The following is a 15436-nucleotide window of genomic DNA, read 5'->3' as shown; positions in this document are numbered from 1 at the left end:
AAAGAAATTCATAGAAAGTAAAGGAATGAAGTAACAAAGGAACATCAGAAAAGAAATAAAAAAAATAAGAGGCTTGACAAAGTTATTTTTGGATGAGAATAATAAAATGGACAAATCTCTAGCAAACGGATCAAGAAAACACAAAAGTTAAACTCCGATTTAAGAAGTTTCTTCCTTGGTTGCCAGTTTTGAGAGAAAGATTATATAGCTCCATCTCTTTCTCCAACTGACCTCTCTCCTTTTCATCCTCTTCCTCTTGGAGCCTTTCTCTCACCATTTTATACTGATTAAAAATTTTAATGGAGAGACAAATGGATGGGTGGACTGACTGATAAACAGATAGATTAAAGAAAAAATCAGAATCCCACATTCCCTTCTAGCTAGTGTCCTGTGCTTCTCCTTTGTCAGTGTTGGTTTACACACTCTCTTTACTTACCCACATGTCTCCCACTTCTGAGTCTACCCCAATTTGGCTTGCACCCCCTACCAATTGACTAAAACTGTTCTTGCCAAGGTCACAATTGACTTCAATTTTAGATCTTTTCAGTCCTCATCTTACTTGACTACCTAGTAGTGTTGAACTGGAGATTGCCTCTCGTCTTGGCTTCTGCGTGCCACACTCCTGACACACACACACACACACACACACACACACACTCTCTCTCTCTCTCTCTCTCTCTCTCTCTCTCTCTCTGTATTTTGTAGGCTTTTCTTCTTCCACCTCACAGTTCAATCCTCAGTTCCTCACAGTTCAATGCTAGGTACTCTTCTGTCCTAAGTGCTGGTAATTCCCACATATATATGGCCAACCACGAGCTATCTCCTGGGCTCCAGACCTAAACATGCCAATAATGTATTTCCACTTGACTCTCTCATAGGCTCCTCAAATCAACATAAAAAAACTGAACTAATCTCCCCCCATCTAAATTCTGTCCTCATTTGCTCTGGGAAATATATTTCTATTTAATTTTCAGGAATTTATTTTTACACATGCTTGAAGTTCCTGCTCCTGGTATAATATTCATCTCTGTATATTTCTTAATTTAAGAATTTAACAAATATTTATTGAGTACCTACTATGTGCCAAGTATTGAAAGGCCCCAGAAATATAGTGGTGAACAGCAAATTCCTTGCTCTAATGAGCCTGTATTCCAGAGGTATTCATCAAATATTCATATAATTACTAATTGGCAAGTTATTTAATTATGACTTATTTATAATATTTGAGTTATTTAATTACTAGTAGCCCAGTGCACTTGTGCACTGGGGGGGGGGGGGGGCGTCCCTCAATTATTAAACATTTATTGGCATAACACTGACCACATTGGTGGTGGTGGTGGTCTTGTCAGAATGTGTTATATTATGCAGATGAAAATCTATTTAAACAGATTTGATGTAGATATTTTCAAAGATGGAAGAATTGTCCCTGTCAACTGTTTTAGTTGATTCATATCTTCACTAATTGTCATCATTGCAAAGTTTTCCGTCCCCATATGGATTGCTGGATATAAGAGGCCTTTGTTACCTTAAGGACTTTAGTTTTTCCATTTATATGTTTAAGTACCAACCTTACCGGCTTAAAAATGTAAGCTTTTAACATTGCTCTCTCTGTTCCGTATCATTCCGATAAAAAGTGGAGTTGGGTTGCAGCACAGGAGAGAAATTCAGAAGGGGAATATTGAAGTAATGACTGCAATAGGAGAAGAGGGAACCTATTTCCCTGGCCACAGGCGCTGGCGCCCTGGACCACAGGGCTGGCAGCTTCTCCGGGTGGCTGCAGCCTGGGACCTCAGGCGGGTGGCTTGTCCGTCTCCTGGGCTGCAGCCAGCTGCAGGCGCTGGCGCCTGGACCAAAAGTGGGTGGCTTCTTCTTCTGGCGGCTTCTTCTGTGCTTCCAGGGAGGGCAGTCAGTTATATGTATATGTGTGTGCATGCAAACATAGGAGTGTACACGTGTGTATGTGGAAATCTGCTGGGCAAGTCAAAACCATAGAAGAGTTGCCCCTATCTCTTGAATCTTCCAGAGATATCCCCCACTTTTTTATTCTATCACTACTGGAGAGTCAGTATTTGCAGCCAGCCAGTCAGTGACTCTCTCAGTGTCTATTTCTGACTTCTTCTTTCTGTCTGTCTTCCAACCCCTAATCATATTTCCACCTGGATGCATCATTTTTACTCCCAATATGCTGTATAGAGAAGGAGTCAGGATGCTGTCTTCCCATGAATAGTACTCAGTAACAAACCAATTGCATTTTAGTTGGGCAATGCCCCTACCTACCCTTCAAATCCCTTCCACCATGCATTTCTGTTTCCCTTTTTGTTTGTTGGATTGTTCTGCTGCTCCTTCTCCTCACCCCACCACCCTTGGATCGTAATGTAAAATTCTTTTACCATGTCAAGAAATTATTAAAAATTTCGCCCTCTGTGGGGCAAAAGTACTTTGAAAAAAAAAAAAATACAGGTACTTCTCCGAACACCGGCCGGGGGGGAGGGGGGGCAGGGAAAAGGCAGCTGCTGGCGGCCCTTTGCCCTGCCACCTGGCTCTTGCCTGCTGCCTGGGTTTCCAATAACCGTCAGTGGCAGGAGGCTTCTTCCGTCCTTCCCCTTTCGCCTCCCAGCATTGCGTCTACGTATGCAAATTAACCTCCATCTTTGTTGGAAGTTAATTTGCATATCGCCCTGATTAGCCAATGGGAAGCATAGCAAAGGTATGGTCAATTACCATGTTTGTCTATTATTAGATAGGATGAATTGTTCCCAGATTACATTTTGCTAAACTGGATTATATAAGGATAAAATTGATTTTTTTTAGAAACCTTAAAAATCTTTTATATGATAAGGAACACTTTACAAATTTGATACTTTTATAGATGTGTTCTTTTCTCAACAACAGATTTTGATAAATCCCTTCAGGTTCTAAGAAGAAAAGAAAACATTTCTAAGTATCTGTCAACTAATATATGTCCTTCATAGGATTTTTTGAGAGTACAGTTCAGCAAACATTTATTGAGTTCTTACTGTGAGTCAGACAGTCTACTAGGTATTGGATATAAGATTCTAACTGAAGACTTTAAAAACATTCAGAGCATCTGTTCTTACTTATAGATAAAGAAACTAGAGGCCTGGTGCATGAAATTTGTACACTCGGGGAGGGGGGGCATCCTTCAGCCCAGCCTGCGCCCTCTCACAATCCAGGAGCCCCTTAATTGATTGCCCCGCCCACCTGCTGCAGCCCACCAGTTGGTGGCCAGGGCCGCCCTCTCTGGGGCAATTGTGGGGCCATAGCGGGGCCTCCCGACCAATCGCATCGCACCCTCCTTGGCTGGCCTGGTACCAGTGTGTGTCATAGCATGGTCGTCAAGACGGTCATTCTGCTGTTCGGCTGTTCGGTAAATTTGCATATTACACTTTTATTATTATAGATAATGTCAAGGTGATTCATTTATGAGTTATTAATTACCCTATTCTTAAATATGGTACGTACATTCTCTGTTTTCATAATTTAACATTGAGCACTTAAAAATTTTCATAACAGATTATTAAAATGAATCTGCATGTAGTTAAATAAAACTAGAAGAAAAATAACATCCTAAACAACTCAGTGCTCAAAAACTATAGTATCTGACGAGAATACCTTTCCTTCCCTTGAAGAGCAGCTGTTGACATGACCGGCAGAAACACAAGGCTCTCTTGTGAGGAGTCACCTGATTTAGCCACATAGCATAGCTGACTAATCTGTATTAAAATCCAACAACTCTGATCCATGTTTGATTTTTGTTTATTTTGGGGTTTGATACTAATATTTTTCTGTCCCCAAAGGCCAACATCTGCCAAATGATCAGACACAGGTACCCATAAATATGGGATTATTAAGTGATTCCCTTGTATTACCAGAACATAGTTAATGTCTAGCACATAGAATGCCCTCACCAAATTGATGGAGTGAATGAGTGAATGTATAAATGGTTCATACATTGAAAAAAGAGATAGAAGAAGATATAAACAAGTGGAAGAATATACCGTGTCCATGGATTGGTAGAATTAACATCATTAAAATGTCTATACTCCCTAAAGCAATCTACAAATTCCCTATTAAAATACCAAAGGCATATTTCACAGATCTAGAGCAAATACTCCAAAAATTTATATGGAACCAAAAGAGACCCTGAATAGCCACAGCAACCTTGAGAAAGAAGAACAAAGCTGGAGGGATCACAATACCAGATATCAAGTTATACCTCAAAGCCACTATAATCAAAACAGCCTGGTACTGGCATAAAAACAGGCATATAGATCAATGGAACAGAAATCCCAGAAATAAACCCAAGCCATTAATACTTGACAAAGGAGGCAAGAACATACAAAGGAGTCAAGACAGTCTCTGATAAACGGTGTTGGGAAAATTGGACGGATATATGAAAAAAAATGAAACCAGACCACCAACTTACACCATACACAAGAATAAACTCAAAATCGATAAAAGACCTAAATGTAAGCTGGGAAACTATAAAAATCCTAGAAGAAAAAGACAACTCTCGTAGCAATATGTTTACAGATACATCTCATAGGGCAAAGGAAACTAAGGAGAAAATAAATAAATGGGACTACATCAAAATAAAAAGCTTCTGCACAGCAAAAGAAACCATCACCAAAAGGAAAAGGAAGCCCACTGCATGGGAGAATATATTTGCCAATGATACATCTGATAAAAGGTTAATATCCAAAATATAAAAGGAACTCATACAACTTAACAAAAGACAAACAATCCAATTAAAAAATGGGCAAAGGACTTAAATAGACCTTCTCCAAAGTGAACATACAGATGGCCAAGAGACATGAAAAACTACTCAAAGTCATGACAATGAGGTATTGCCTCCCACCTGTCAGGATGGCTACCATCAACAAATCAACAAATGACAAGTGCTGGCAAGGATGAGGAAAAAAGGGAACCCTAGTACACTGCTGGTGCGAATGCAGACTGGTGTAGCCACTATGGAAAACAGTATGCAGGCTCCTCAAAAAATTAAATATGGCCCTAGCTGGTTTGGCTCAGTCAATAGAGCATCGGCCTGCAGACTGAAGGGTCCCAGGTTTGATTCCAGTCAAGGGGACATGCCCGGGTTGCAGGCTCTATCCCCAGTAGGGGGCATACAGGAGGCAGCCGATCAATGACTCTCTTTCCTCATTAATGTTTCTCTCTCTCTCTCTCTCCCTCTCCCTCTGAAATCAATCAATATATATATACTAGTAGCCCTGCGCACAAATCTGTGCGCCAGTAGCTCGCTGCCGCCCTCCAGTAGCTCTGTCTGCTGCCCCACCCTCCTGTAGCTCTCCCCACCCCCTCCCTTCACCCTCCCTCATAGCTTGCTGTAGGCAGATGTGGCTGGGCCAGTTCACTGGTCAAACGAACTGCTGACAGCATCTGCAGACTTTTGTTCTCCATTTCTCAGAGAGGAATCTTCCTGTCTAGGAAGCCAAGTTTGCAGAGTGAAGGGCAGAAAGAAGCCCTGGAGTTCCATAGTTCAGTGTGTCAACTTTCACTTCATCACTAGCTTCAACATGGTGTCCTCACCCTCAGCTGTGCCTACTGCCCCAGAACCCACAGTCTGTCCATTTTTTTCAGTCTTCCACGAAGGTAAGAAAGGCACACTTGCCTCTGTGAATGGGGTAGACATGAGATCTGGGGGCTACCTACTTATACAGACTTCCAAACCTCCTGTGTCCTGTTATCACCTGCTCCCCTACTTTGAGGGGTATCTGGTGTCCCTAATTCTTGATCCTCTCTGGGGGCCAGAGATGCATTAGCCTGCTTTGGTGCTTCTCACATCACTGGCTTAGGAATTCACTGTGATTAAAAAGGCCAGTTTAAGCTGAAAACCAAGGAGAGAGAATAGAAATGGACAAAAGAAAAACCCATTCCAAGAAAGATGATATTTTAATACAAATGAATATCGGTTACAACTAATATTTCTGCTGTTCATCTTCCAAAATCTGATTGATATTTTCTTCTCTCCCTTTTGAGTGCATTCCTATTTTACTCCTTGACTTTCACTTATAGTGGGGTTTCATGAGGAAGCAAATCTATAATAATAAAAGGGTAATATGCTAATTAGACCAGATATCTTCCAGATGTCTTTCCTGACCAAGCTGGGGTTGGAGGGAAGCCAGCCCGGGTCCCAGGTGCCAGAGGGAAGCCGGTTCCGGCAGCTGGGGGAAGGAAGGCCTACTCTTGCACAAACTTTCGGGCATCGGGCCTGTAGTGTTAACATATTTAATCAGTCACATTTTACTGAAGTTGCCACTAAAATTTTTGCAAAGGAGAAAAAGTATTAAAAATCAAATTTGAAGTATATTTCTCAAAAATTCATCTAATCTATTTTATAACTATGATTTTTTGTCAAAGATAATATATTATTTTAACCAACTTCATGAGGTCAGACACTATTTCTATTTTATTCATCATCATATTATCCAGTACCTAGCATAATAAGTGGTCAACAAATATTTGTTAAATAAGTAAATTGAGTGGACATAGATACGATTTAAAAATTGAGATCTTTAGATTTTATAGTTTTGGAACTTAACTAATTCACCTAGGGCTGCTTTAGCAATATTCCAAAAAGCAAGCCATCAGAAACGGAAACGCCTAATTTGGAACCCAATTATGATGTTTCAAACAAAGTCCTTTATAGCAAAAATTTTACTGTGATTCTGTATTCTGTACCAGTAATTTCTCCGATAGTAATGAATTGGCATTCATATTTACTTAGTTATGCCAAATAACTAGTAATGTAAAAATATAATTTTTATTACAACTGCTACAAAAATATTTAATTACAGCTAATAGATGTACAATTTTAAATGTCATTAAATGTACTTGTAATATTGAACAAACTCTAATCAGTATTAAAAATGCAAAGTCCTCCATATTTAAAATCTGCAGATGAGCTATTACATTTTAGTTCATATAAGAAAAAACAACACCACCAAACCCAGTAAGTTTATTAAAGAATTAAGTCTGGTAGAGTCTTCTCTTTCTTGTCAAATGAATTCAAAGGGCCATCACAACATGCCACGTCCTACTCTGGAATTACAATGTAATTGCATGTGCTTTGTTTCCTATTCTCTATTGGCTACCACCTAAGCCAGACCTAAAGGCCCCAAAGGGTTATTTAAATTTTTTAGTTATATTTGATGGGGAAAGTTAAATGCATAGTTTTGTTTTGTTTTAAACTGGAGAATTATGATATACTCATCAAAGATTTACTGCAATTCTAACAGGATGGTTCCATGGTAATTTTAAACTAAAAATCTTTATAGTCATCCATGCCAAATGCTCCTTGAGGCAAATCTGCACAAAGATCCATAATCCATATGGTACTATCCTGTTAAATGCTTACTCCATAGCTAATTTTTCATCACTGTTTATATTGTCATTACTAACTTTAAATTAAAATATCATACTCACTTCATCAGCCACAAACTCCTTACTCAGACCAAAATCTGTCAGCACCACATGGCCATTAGAATCAAGCAGAATATTCTCAAGCTTAATGTCACGGTATATAATCCCCAACTGTAAAAACAAATAAATATGCATTTAAAAATAACAATTTCCAAAAGTCTTTATCTACCTTAAAAACAAACAAACAAAAATAAACAAACAAGGCATTCTCAGGATGTTATAATGGGTCTTAGTCACTGAACAGGGCAAATGTAAGTCCCTCCATCTCGGGCTCAACTGCGGGGTTCCCCGGGCCCCTCCCACAGGTCTCCGTTCTCTGTGTAGTGAGGGTCCATCCCTGCTGGACCTTCTGTAGAGTCTCCCCGATGACCACTGCTGCTTCCTGTCTCTATTCTTGTCACAGCTCCCACCCTCACCCCAGGTGATGTGTGGGTGCTTCCATCCTCACCCCAGTGATGTGTAGGTGCTCCCATCCTCACCCCAGTGATGTGTAGGTGCTCCCATCCTCACCCCAGTGATGTGTGGGTGCTTCCATCCTCACCCCAGTGATGTGTAGGTGCTCCCATCCTCACCCCAGGTGATGTGTGGGTGCTCCCATCCTCACCCCAGGTGATGTGTGGGTGCTCCCATCCTCACCCCAGGTGATGTGTGGGTGCTTCCATCCTCACCCCAGGTGATGTGTGGGTGCTTCCATCCTCACCCCAGTGATGTGTGGGTGCTCCCATCCTCACCCCAAGTGATGTGTGGGTGCTCCCATCCTCACCCCAGGTGATGTGTGGGTGCTCCCATCCTCACCCCAGGTGATGTGTGGGTGCTCCCATCCTCACCCCAGGTGATGTGTGGGTGCTCCCATCCTCACCCCAGTGATGTGTGGGTGCTCCCATCCTCACCCCAGTGATGTGTGGGTGCTCCCATCCTCACCCCAGGTGATGTGTGGGTGCTCCCATCCTCACCCCAGGTGATGTGTGGGTGCTCCCATCCTCACCCCAGTGATGTGTGGGTGCTCCCATCCTCACCCCAGTGATGTGTGGGTGCTCCCATCCTCACCCCAGGTGATGTGTGGGTGCTCCCATCCTCACCCCAGTGATGTGTAGGTGCCTTCTTGGCCAGTTCATATCCTTCACCTCTCTAATGGCACTGGATCCCACAATGGTCACTCCTTTGTTTTTATTCCCACAGTTCTTCCAAATAAACTCCCATTTTTGTCTCTTCCTGGGAAAATCAGTGCTGGCAGCTATATCAAGACTAACAAAACTGGCTTTGTGTTCTACTTCTTTGTATTTACCTTTTTAGGGTAGGAAGATTAAGAGAAACTTAGCTGAGATCTGACCTGCTAGATTATTTCCACTCCATATCAAGTACATTTATATTCAGAATTCATCATGTTCTCTTATTTCTGTGTTTCTGATTACCCTGTTTTAATGATAATGAATGTTCATGGATTTTCCTTTCATAAACAAAATTAAAGCTTTCACACAAATTAAAAACTCAATTTACTAAGCTTTCCCCTCAGAGCTCTGTATTTTGTTAGTTTGTTAGTTTTCGCTCAGGAATTTATGGCCTTCTCCACCATCATTTTCATGCCATTAAAAACTACATCTAATACTCCTAAACATAAAATAAAAAGGTATTTTCTGCCTATTCCTGGGCCTGATTTGGTTCATGTATAAAAAGATGTCCTTCGTGAAACTGCTCTATTTTGTGTGTATATAATATACCCCATTTTTAAGTGTTTAGGCACCTAACTGAAACTTTATTTTTAAGGATAATTCGGAAGCCTTTTTAAAAACTTTGTAATAGCTAGAATACCTTGCTGAAAATTTACTATAAAAGTTTGCTTCGGTGCTACAGAATAACTCTCCCTCTTTTAATAAAATTCTTATCATTTGAGAGAGAGAGAGAAAAAGATGTCCTAACTACTGTATATCCCACAAAAATAATCGCAGGCATAAAGCTTGTCACCATATCAACAAGTCTATCAAAAGGAACAGAGATTTCAGCTCCCATCATCTCAGCTCAGCTCACTCCCTCCTCGCTCCCCGTTACTCTCTCCAGGGCACTGCAGCCCTGCCCCTGGAGCTTTCTTTCTTTTGCCCCTATTCTTACATATTTTTCATTCACTTCCCTTAAGATTCCTATTCTGAACCCCATCTCCCTCCACCTGCCCAGCCTCATTTCTGTTCTGGGCCGGATGGGCCGGATCTACCTTTTTCTTGATTCCCTCACTTTTTTTCTTAAAACTCCTCATTTTTTCTCAGAGCCTCTGCCATCCATTGCCTCCATCTTGCCATTCTAATCTCCCTGCCTCTTTAAAAATTCCCTCTTTGGTCCTGTCTTTTCCCTTCGATTCTCTTCATTCTTTCCTATGGTCACCTGTAATCTAGTGTGGATATGAATACAAAACAAAGAAGAAGAGTGGCTTTATGGTGTGCCTACATCATCCTAATTCAGTGACTCAAGCCATGCCAGTCTCCTTGCAGCCTCACAGGCCTTTGGTAAAAATTGCTTTAGTGCTTTCTATTTCTGAGGCACATAATAACCGCTTCCACAATTCTTCCTCATTAAGTTAAAAAAAAAGTTTTTTTAGTCAAAGTTTCTTGGATCGAGATTAATAGTATCTGAGACAATGTTTTTAAAAGCTTAAACTAATTTTATAGAGTTCAAACTGCATCACAGACATGAATTTCATGGAATGTTTTTAGTAACTAAGTTCATGCTACATGAGGGCGGGAGGGAGGGCGTGAGAGAGGGTCTCAGAAACAAAACAATGACAAAAACAAGCCAGGGTGGACAGTGAGGAAGCGGGGTAGCACAGGTAGATGCTTCTTTCAAATAACTCATCTTCTCCAACCTCAGCAGGAAATACACCGTGAAGATATAAAGGGAAGTGAGTCTCTACTAAGGAAATACGTATTATGACTTTGGCTTTATTGTAAAGGTTATTTTAAGAAGGGAAAAGTTACTGTGATAACTATGCATGATACCAGGTAGGTACTGGAAATATCGGGGGACTACTTTGTAAAGTATATTATTAGCTAATCACTATGCTATACACACCTGAAACTAATACAAAATAATACTTAAGAATGAAAAATTTTATTTTGATGATACTTTGTAATAAGCATTAGGATTTTTCATTAAAAAAAAAAAAGACAGAATATTACTCAGGCTCTGCATTTTAAATCTGCATCACAGGAACTACTAAAGAAAGCAGATTTTAAAAAAGAGAACTATAGCCCGGCCAGTGGGGCTCAGTGGTTGAGCGCCGACCTATAAATCAGGAGGTTATGGGTTCGATTCCTGGTCAGGGCACATGCCTGAGTTGGGATGTGGGCTCAACCACTACGGGGCACATGCAAGAGGCAGTTGATCAATGATTCTCTCTCATCATTGATGTTTCTCTCTCTCTCTCCCTTTCCCTTCCTCTCTGAAATCAATACAAATATATTAAAAAAGAGAGAGAGAGAACTATAAAATTGAGAAACGAGGTTAAGGGTCTACAAGTGTGCTTTCACAATCACCACAAAGACAATGACACGTAAAAACATTAGCTGTCTTAGCTCCATCATGACTTCGGTTAGTAGATTTTTCAAAGAGAGAAACCCCAAAGGTTGAGCATCTTACCTTGTGGAGATGTTCGAGGGCGAGCACAATCTCTCCAATATAGATCTGCACCTCGTGCTCTGTGAAACGCTCTCTTTGAGAAAGATGAGTAAAAAGTTCTCCACCATTTATATAATCTAAAAATGAAATATATTTTTCTTTCTTTGACTTGTGTTCATAAACTAATGGAAGTGTTTCCTTTTAATCAATATGGATTAACCACAAGGCACTGACTTTAATATATGACTTTTGGTATAATTCTTAGTATACAGTTTCATAAGAATATATTACTAAATTCATATACAATACAGTTTCATAAGATAATGACTAGCCTGAACTACAATCAAATGAATTTGCATAGAGTATTGCCATTAAAACTATTACACGAGTTCTACATATATTTAAATACAGTTTCTCAAATACAGCATATCAGAACCCTCAGCCATCACCAATGAGTATTGAAACAACTGCCACTTCAATGACTATACTAAAAAATGAACAGAACAAAACAAGACACAAAGAAAAATCCCAGCTTTCCTTTTAACAGTCACTATTTTTAAGCCAATTCCTTATTTTCCAAGATTTCCTATGCACCTTTCCAAAAATGAATAGTAGGTAGCAGATAGGTAAACAATATGTCAATCTTTTTGGGAGAATGTGCCAAGCTAAAATGAACACTGACATATTTATGGCACCGAATTTCAGAGCGAATTTATTTTTATTTTTATTTTTTTCAAATTTATTTCTTATAGGAGTGAACCCAGGGTTGTTCTCTCATTAAAGTACTTGGCCTTGCCTACAGGAGTATCTACACTCTTTCCTAAGAGGTTATCACCTTAATCTACCTGCCTGTTAAAGCAGAAGCATCTGAATTTGGAAACCTAGAAGAGCTACATTCTAAATTCTTGCCAGAGTTTAGAACCTCGAAGTATCTGCAGTCCAAACCTCATCAAATGTTCAGTCATGAGAAATAATACATACATACATACAAAGGACAATATGTGTAATCGATATGTCTTTCTGGATACGCCACAATGACTGGAGCAAAGTCAGAGCAGGAGAAAGCTACAACTCTAATGCTGTTTTGGAAAAATTATACTTTAATCTTGTTTCACAGGCTAGCATTACAGGGACAGTGGCATGAAACCTGGCATTAGTCTAGAAGGGCTGGTGAAAATTCCTTTATATCTGGGTCACAATGCCTTAAACTTGGGTTTTTAAGAAAATGTATCTTGGTATAATTTCATGCTTACAAAAATATTTGCAAAAACAGTACAAGAAACCTCCATATTCCTATTATGCAAATCTACCGATTGTTTATATTTTGCTTCACTTGCTTTAGTAGTCTCTCTGTTTTTACATATGTGCATATTTTTCCTTTGCTGTTGAAAGTAAACTAGAGACATCATGTTCCTATCCCCAAATCCTTCAGTGTGCATCTCCTAAGAAAAAGAACATCCTTTCATATAAACAGAGTACAACCATCCATGTCAAAACTAAGTATGATAAAAAAAATCTAATTTATACTCCCTAGTCAAATTTTGTCATTTGCCCCAATGACTGCTCTTTGTAGCTACTTTTTTCCAGTGCAGGACCCATGGCTATCATAGCTCTTTAGTCTGGAACCCTCGGTCTTTCTTGACATCTTGAAGAGGCTAGGCCAGTCATTCTGAGGGCCAACCTTCAATTTGGGTTTTACCTAATGCTTTTTTATTATTAAATGCAGGTTATGTATTCTTGGAAGGACCATCAAAGAAATGGTTATCACCTTAATCTACTTGCCTGTGAAAGCTGACCATCTGTCTTAGAATATATCAGGAAGCATGTGATGTTAATTTTTCGAATACTGGTGTTAATCCTGATCATGTCATTAATGTGGAGTCATTAAGGTGGTGTTCGCCAGGTTTCCCCACTATGAAGTTACTATGTTTCCCTGTGTAATTAACTGGTAAATTGTGGGGAGACAAATTAAGACTGTGTAAAAATACCCTGTTCCTCATCAAACTAGCACCCATCCATTTTAGAATCCAATGACAACTTTCTAACCCCACCACCCGTCTCTATGTTGGTTGGCATTCTCCCATAAGGAAGGGCTTCCCCTTCACCTCATTTATTGCACTTTCTGACTTGATCCCACAAGATGTTCCAGTTTCTTCTTGTACTTTTTTTAGGCTTTATTTTAATGCAGCCACCACTATGGATCACTATCTGCCATGGTTGGTACTCAACACTTCACATGTGTCAACATTTATGACAGAGACCTTAATTAACCAAGACAGGAATAGGGAGGGGTTGTGGGAGGGGCTCTCACACCCTATGTGGGTTTCAAAGCCCTACAGGAAGAACTCCAAGGTTACAACAGAGCTGGATGGTTTTAACAGCCCCTCCCCTACACTTCCTCTTCCCCTCAGAAAAGAATGCCCTTCTTGCACTCTCTTCTTGCACTTGTCTTGCCCGGCTGCACATACCACACCGCAATCCTTTCTTTTCCCCCAATAAATACTTTCTGACAGAATAACTACTCAACACATGCATCGTCCCATTTAAGCCCAACGACTCCGGGCAGATGGGAAAGCAAAGGGTCAGAGAGAGTGAGTGACTTGTCTGTTAGGAGACACTGAAACCCAGAGTTGAACTCAAGCTAGTATTTAAGCACAGAACAGGGAAAGAAAACTGCATGTTCACGGAAGAGTGAGGGGGTTACTCAGATTGGTTGGAGCACAGGCATCAGAGCATAACAGTGGGAGACTGAATGAAATAGGCTGATACTGGGGCTTAGATTATATCCTCCTCAAGTAAAATGGGAGGCTCTAAGCAGTGGGGTGGCCCAATCATGGCTGTGTGTTAAGAAAAGTAATTAATTGTAATATAATTATGAACGGGAAAGGATCAAGAGAGGTCAAAAACTGAACATCGCACTCATCTAATTCTCTGCTGTTGAAAATAATGACGCTTTCCTGACACACCAACGAGGTCAACATACATGGGCTGAGCTATGTAGAGAAATGAAGTCACGTTCTTCCAAATGCCAGCTATGAGACCTTGGGTACCTCTCTTGACTCCCAGAGCCCAGACTACCTCATTTGTAAAACAAAGATGGTAATCCATGCCTTGAAGGGTTGCTTGCAAGGACCGAATGAAATATATAAAAATGCCAAGAGTGGTGCCTGATAACAAACAAGTACTATAAAACTAAATATTTCAGCCAAGACTGGTTTGGCTCAGTGGATAGAGCGTCGGCCTGCGGACTGAGAGGTCCCGGGTTCGATTCCGGTAGGGGGCATGTGCCTTGGTTGCGGGCACATCCACAGTGGGAGATGTGCAGGAGGCAGCTGATCGATGTTTCTAACTCTCTGTATCTCTCCCTTCCTCTCTGTAAAAAGTCAATAAAATATATTTTTTAAAAAAAACACTAAATATTTCAATGAAAAGTATTTGCTACCTTCATCTCAAACTCCTCTGTAGCTCTGGAGTCTGGGATTTTCTGGCCCTCAACCAACTTTACTTCATATTAACATTCTCATTCTTATAATAATTAGAACATAATAAAAACGAAAAGAAAACAATGCCACAAGAATCCCCCTTACACATGCATTTTGTCCACTTGGGCAAGTAGAGATTAGCAGGACAGATTCCTAAAACTGGATTGTTGAGTTACAACATATGTACATATCAAAACTGCTGCAATTTTTAATGAATGTTTTCCTCTAAATAGCTATAGCCATCTATATACCCCATCAACAGTGAATAAATGCCTTTTAAAAAATGTTTTCACCAACTGATTATCATTACCTTTCATTTTTACTAATCTGATAGGCATTTCCAGGACACAGAAATTCTAATGGTGCAAAAGAAAGAAAGAAAATATATCAAGCAGTTGGACTTGATATATTTTCAGTGGAAGTAAAGACTTATTCTGTTCATAACTGAGGAACAGAAGGGGACCATTCATCAGTAGTCCACATTCATGACAACAATGATAAATAAACAAATAAATAAATCTGACATGTTCTCAGAAGCTGTGAGGCACATTTCATCAATATGACTCTTCAAAAAAAATTTATCAATTTATAATTATATTGAGATTTATTTACAGTCCGTACAATGGAATACCTTACTATGATGCTTGCATAGACTACTGGTTTCTTGATTAAATTAAAATAAATGTTTTTGTTATATGAATAAAAGGATTATATCTCAACTCTTTTGTATTTTGCTAAATGATCTTCTTTAAACAGAGAATGGCTCATATCCTATATCTATAAAATGAACAGAAATAATTCCAATTGCCACGTAAGATTGTCAAGAGGATTAAATGACAATTTAATTGAGGGTTAATCCTGGGCCAGACAAACACTAAGCACTAATT

General features: G+C 39.8%; 1 protein-coding gene across 4 annotated transcripts in view; it reads right to left on the bottom strand.

The window, feature by feature from the left end:
- The window catches only part of LOC139009544 (ribosomal protein S6 kinase alpha-5-like), a 121580-nt gene that overhangs the window by 53351 nt on the left and 52793 nt on the right, over positions 1 to 15436 (bottom strand). For 3 of the 4 annotated variants that reach the window (XM_070413808.1, XM_070413815.1, XM_070413823.1), the window contains exons 4-5: positions 11089 to 11204; positions 7468 to 7575 (exon numbers count right to left, since the gene is read on the bottom strand). The exons of the other annotated variant lie outside the window; for it this stretch is intronic. In XM_070413808.1, coding sequence (XP_070269909.1) covers positions 7468 to 7575; positions 11089 to 11204 — 224 coding nt within the window. The remainder of the gene's footprint in view (positions 1 to 7467; positions 7576 to 11088; positions 11205 to 15436) is intronic. 4 annotated transcript variants of the gene reach the window in all.

The sequence above is a fragment of the Myotis yumanensis genome, unplaced genomic scaffold (genome assembly GCF_028538775.1).
Source record: "Myotis yumanensis isolate MYYU_CA2020_CCGP unplaced genomic scaffold, mMyoYum1.0.hap1 SCAF_1, whole genome shotgun sequence".
Classification (NCBI taxonomy): Eukaryota; Metazoa; Chordata; class Mammalia; order Chiroptera; family Vespertilionidae; genus Myotis; species Myotis yumanensis.
Note: the sequence above shows the minus strand (reverse complement) of the source record. Positions and strands in the feature narration are given on the sequence as shown.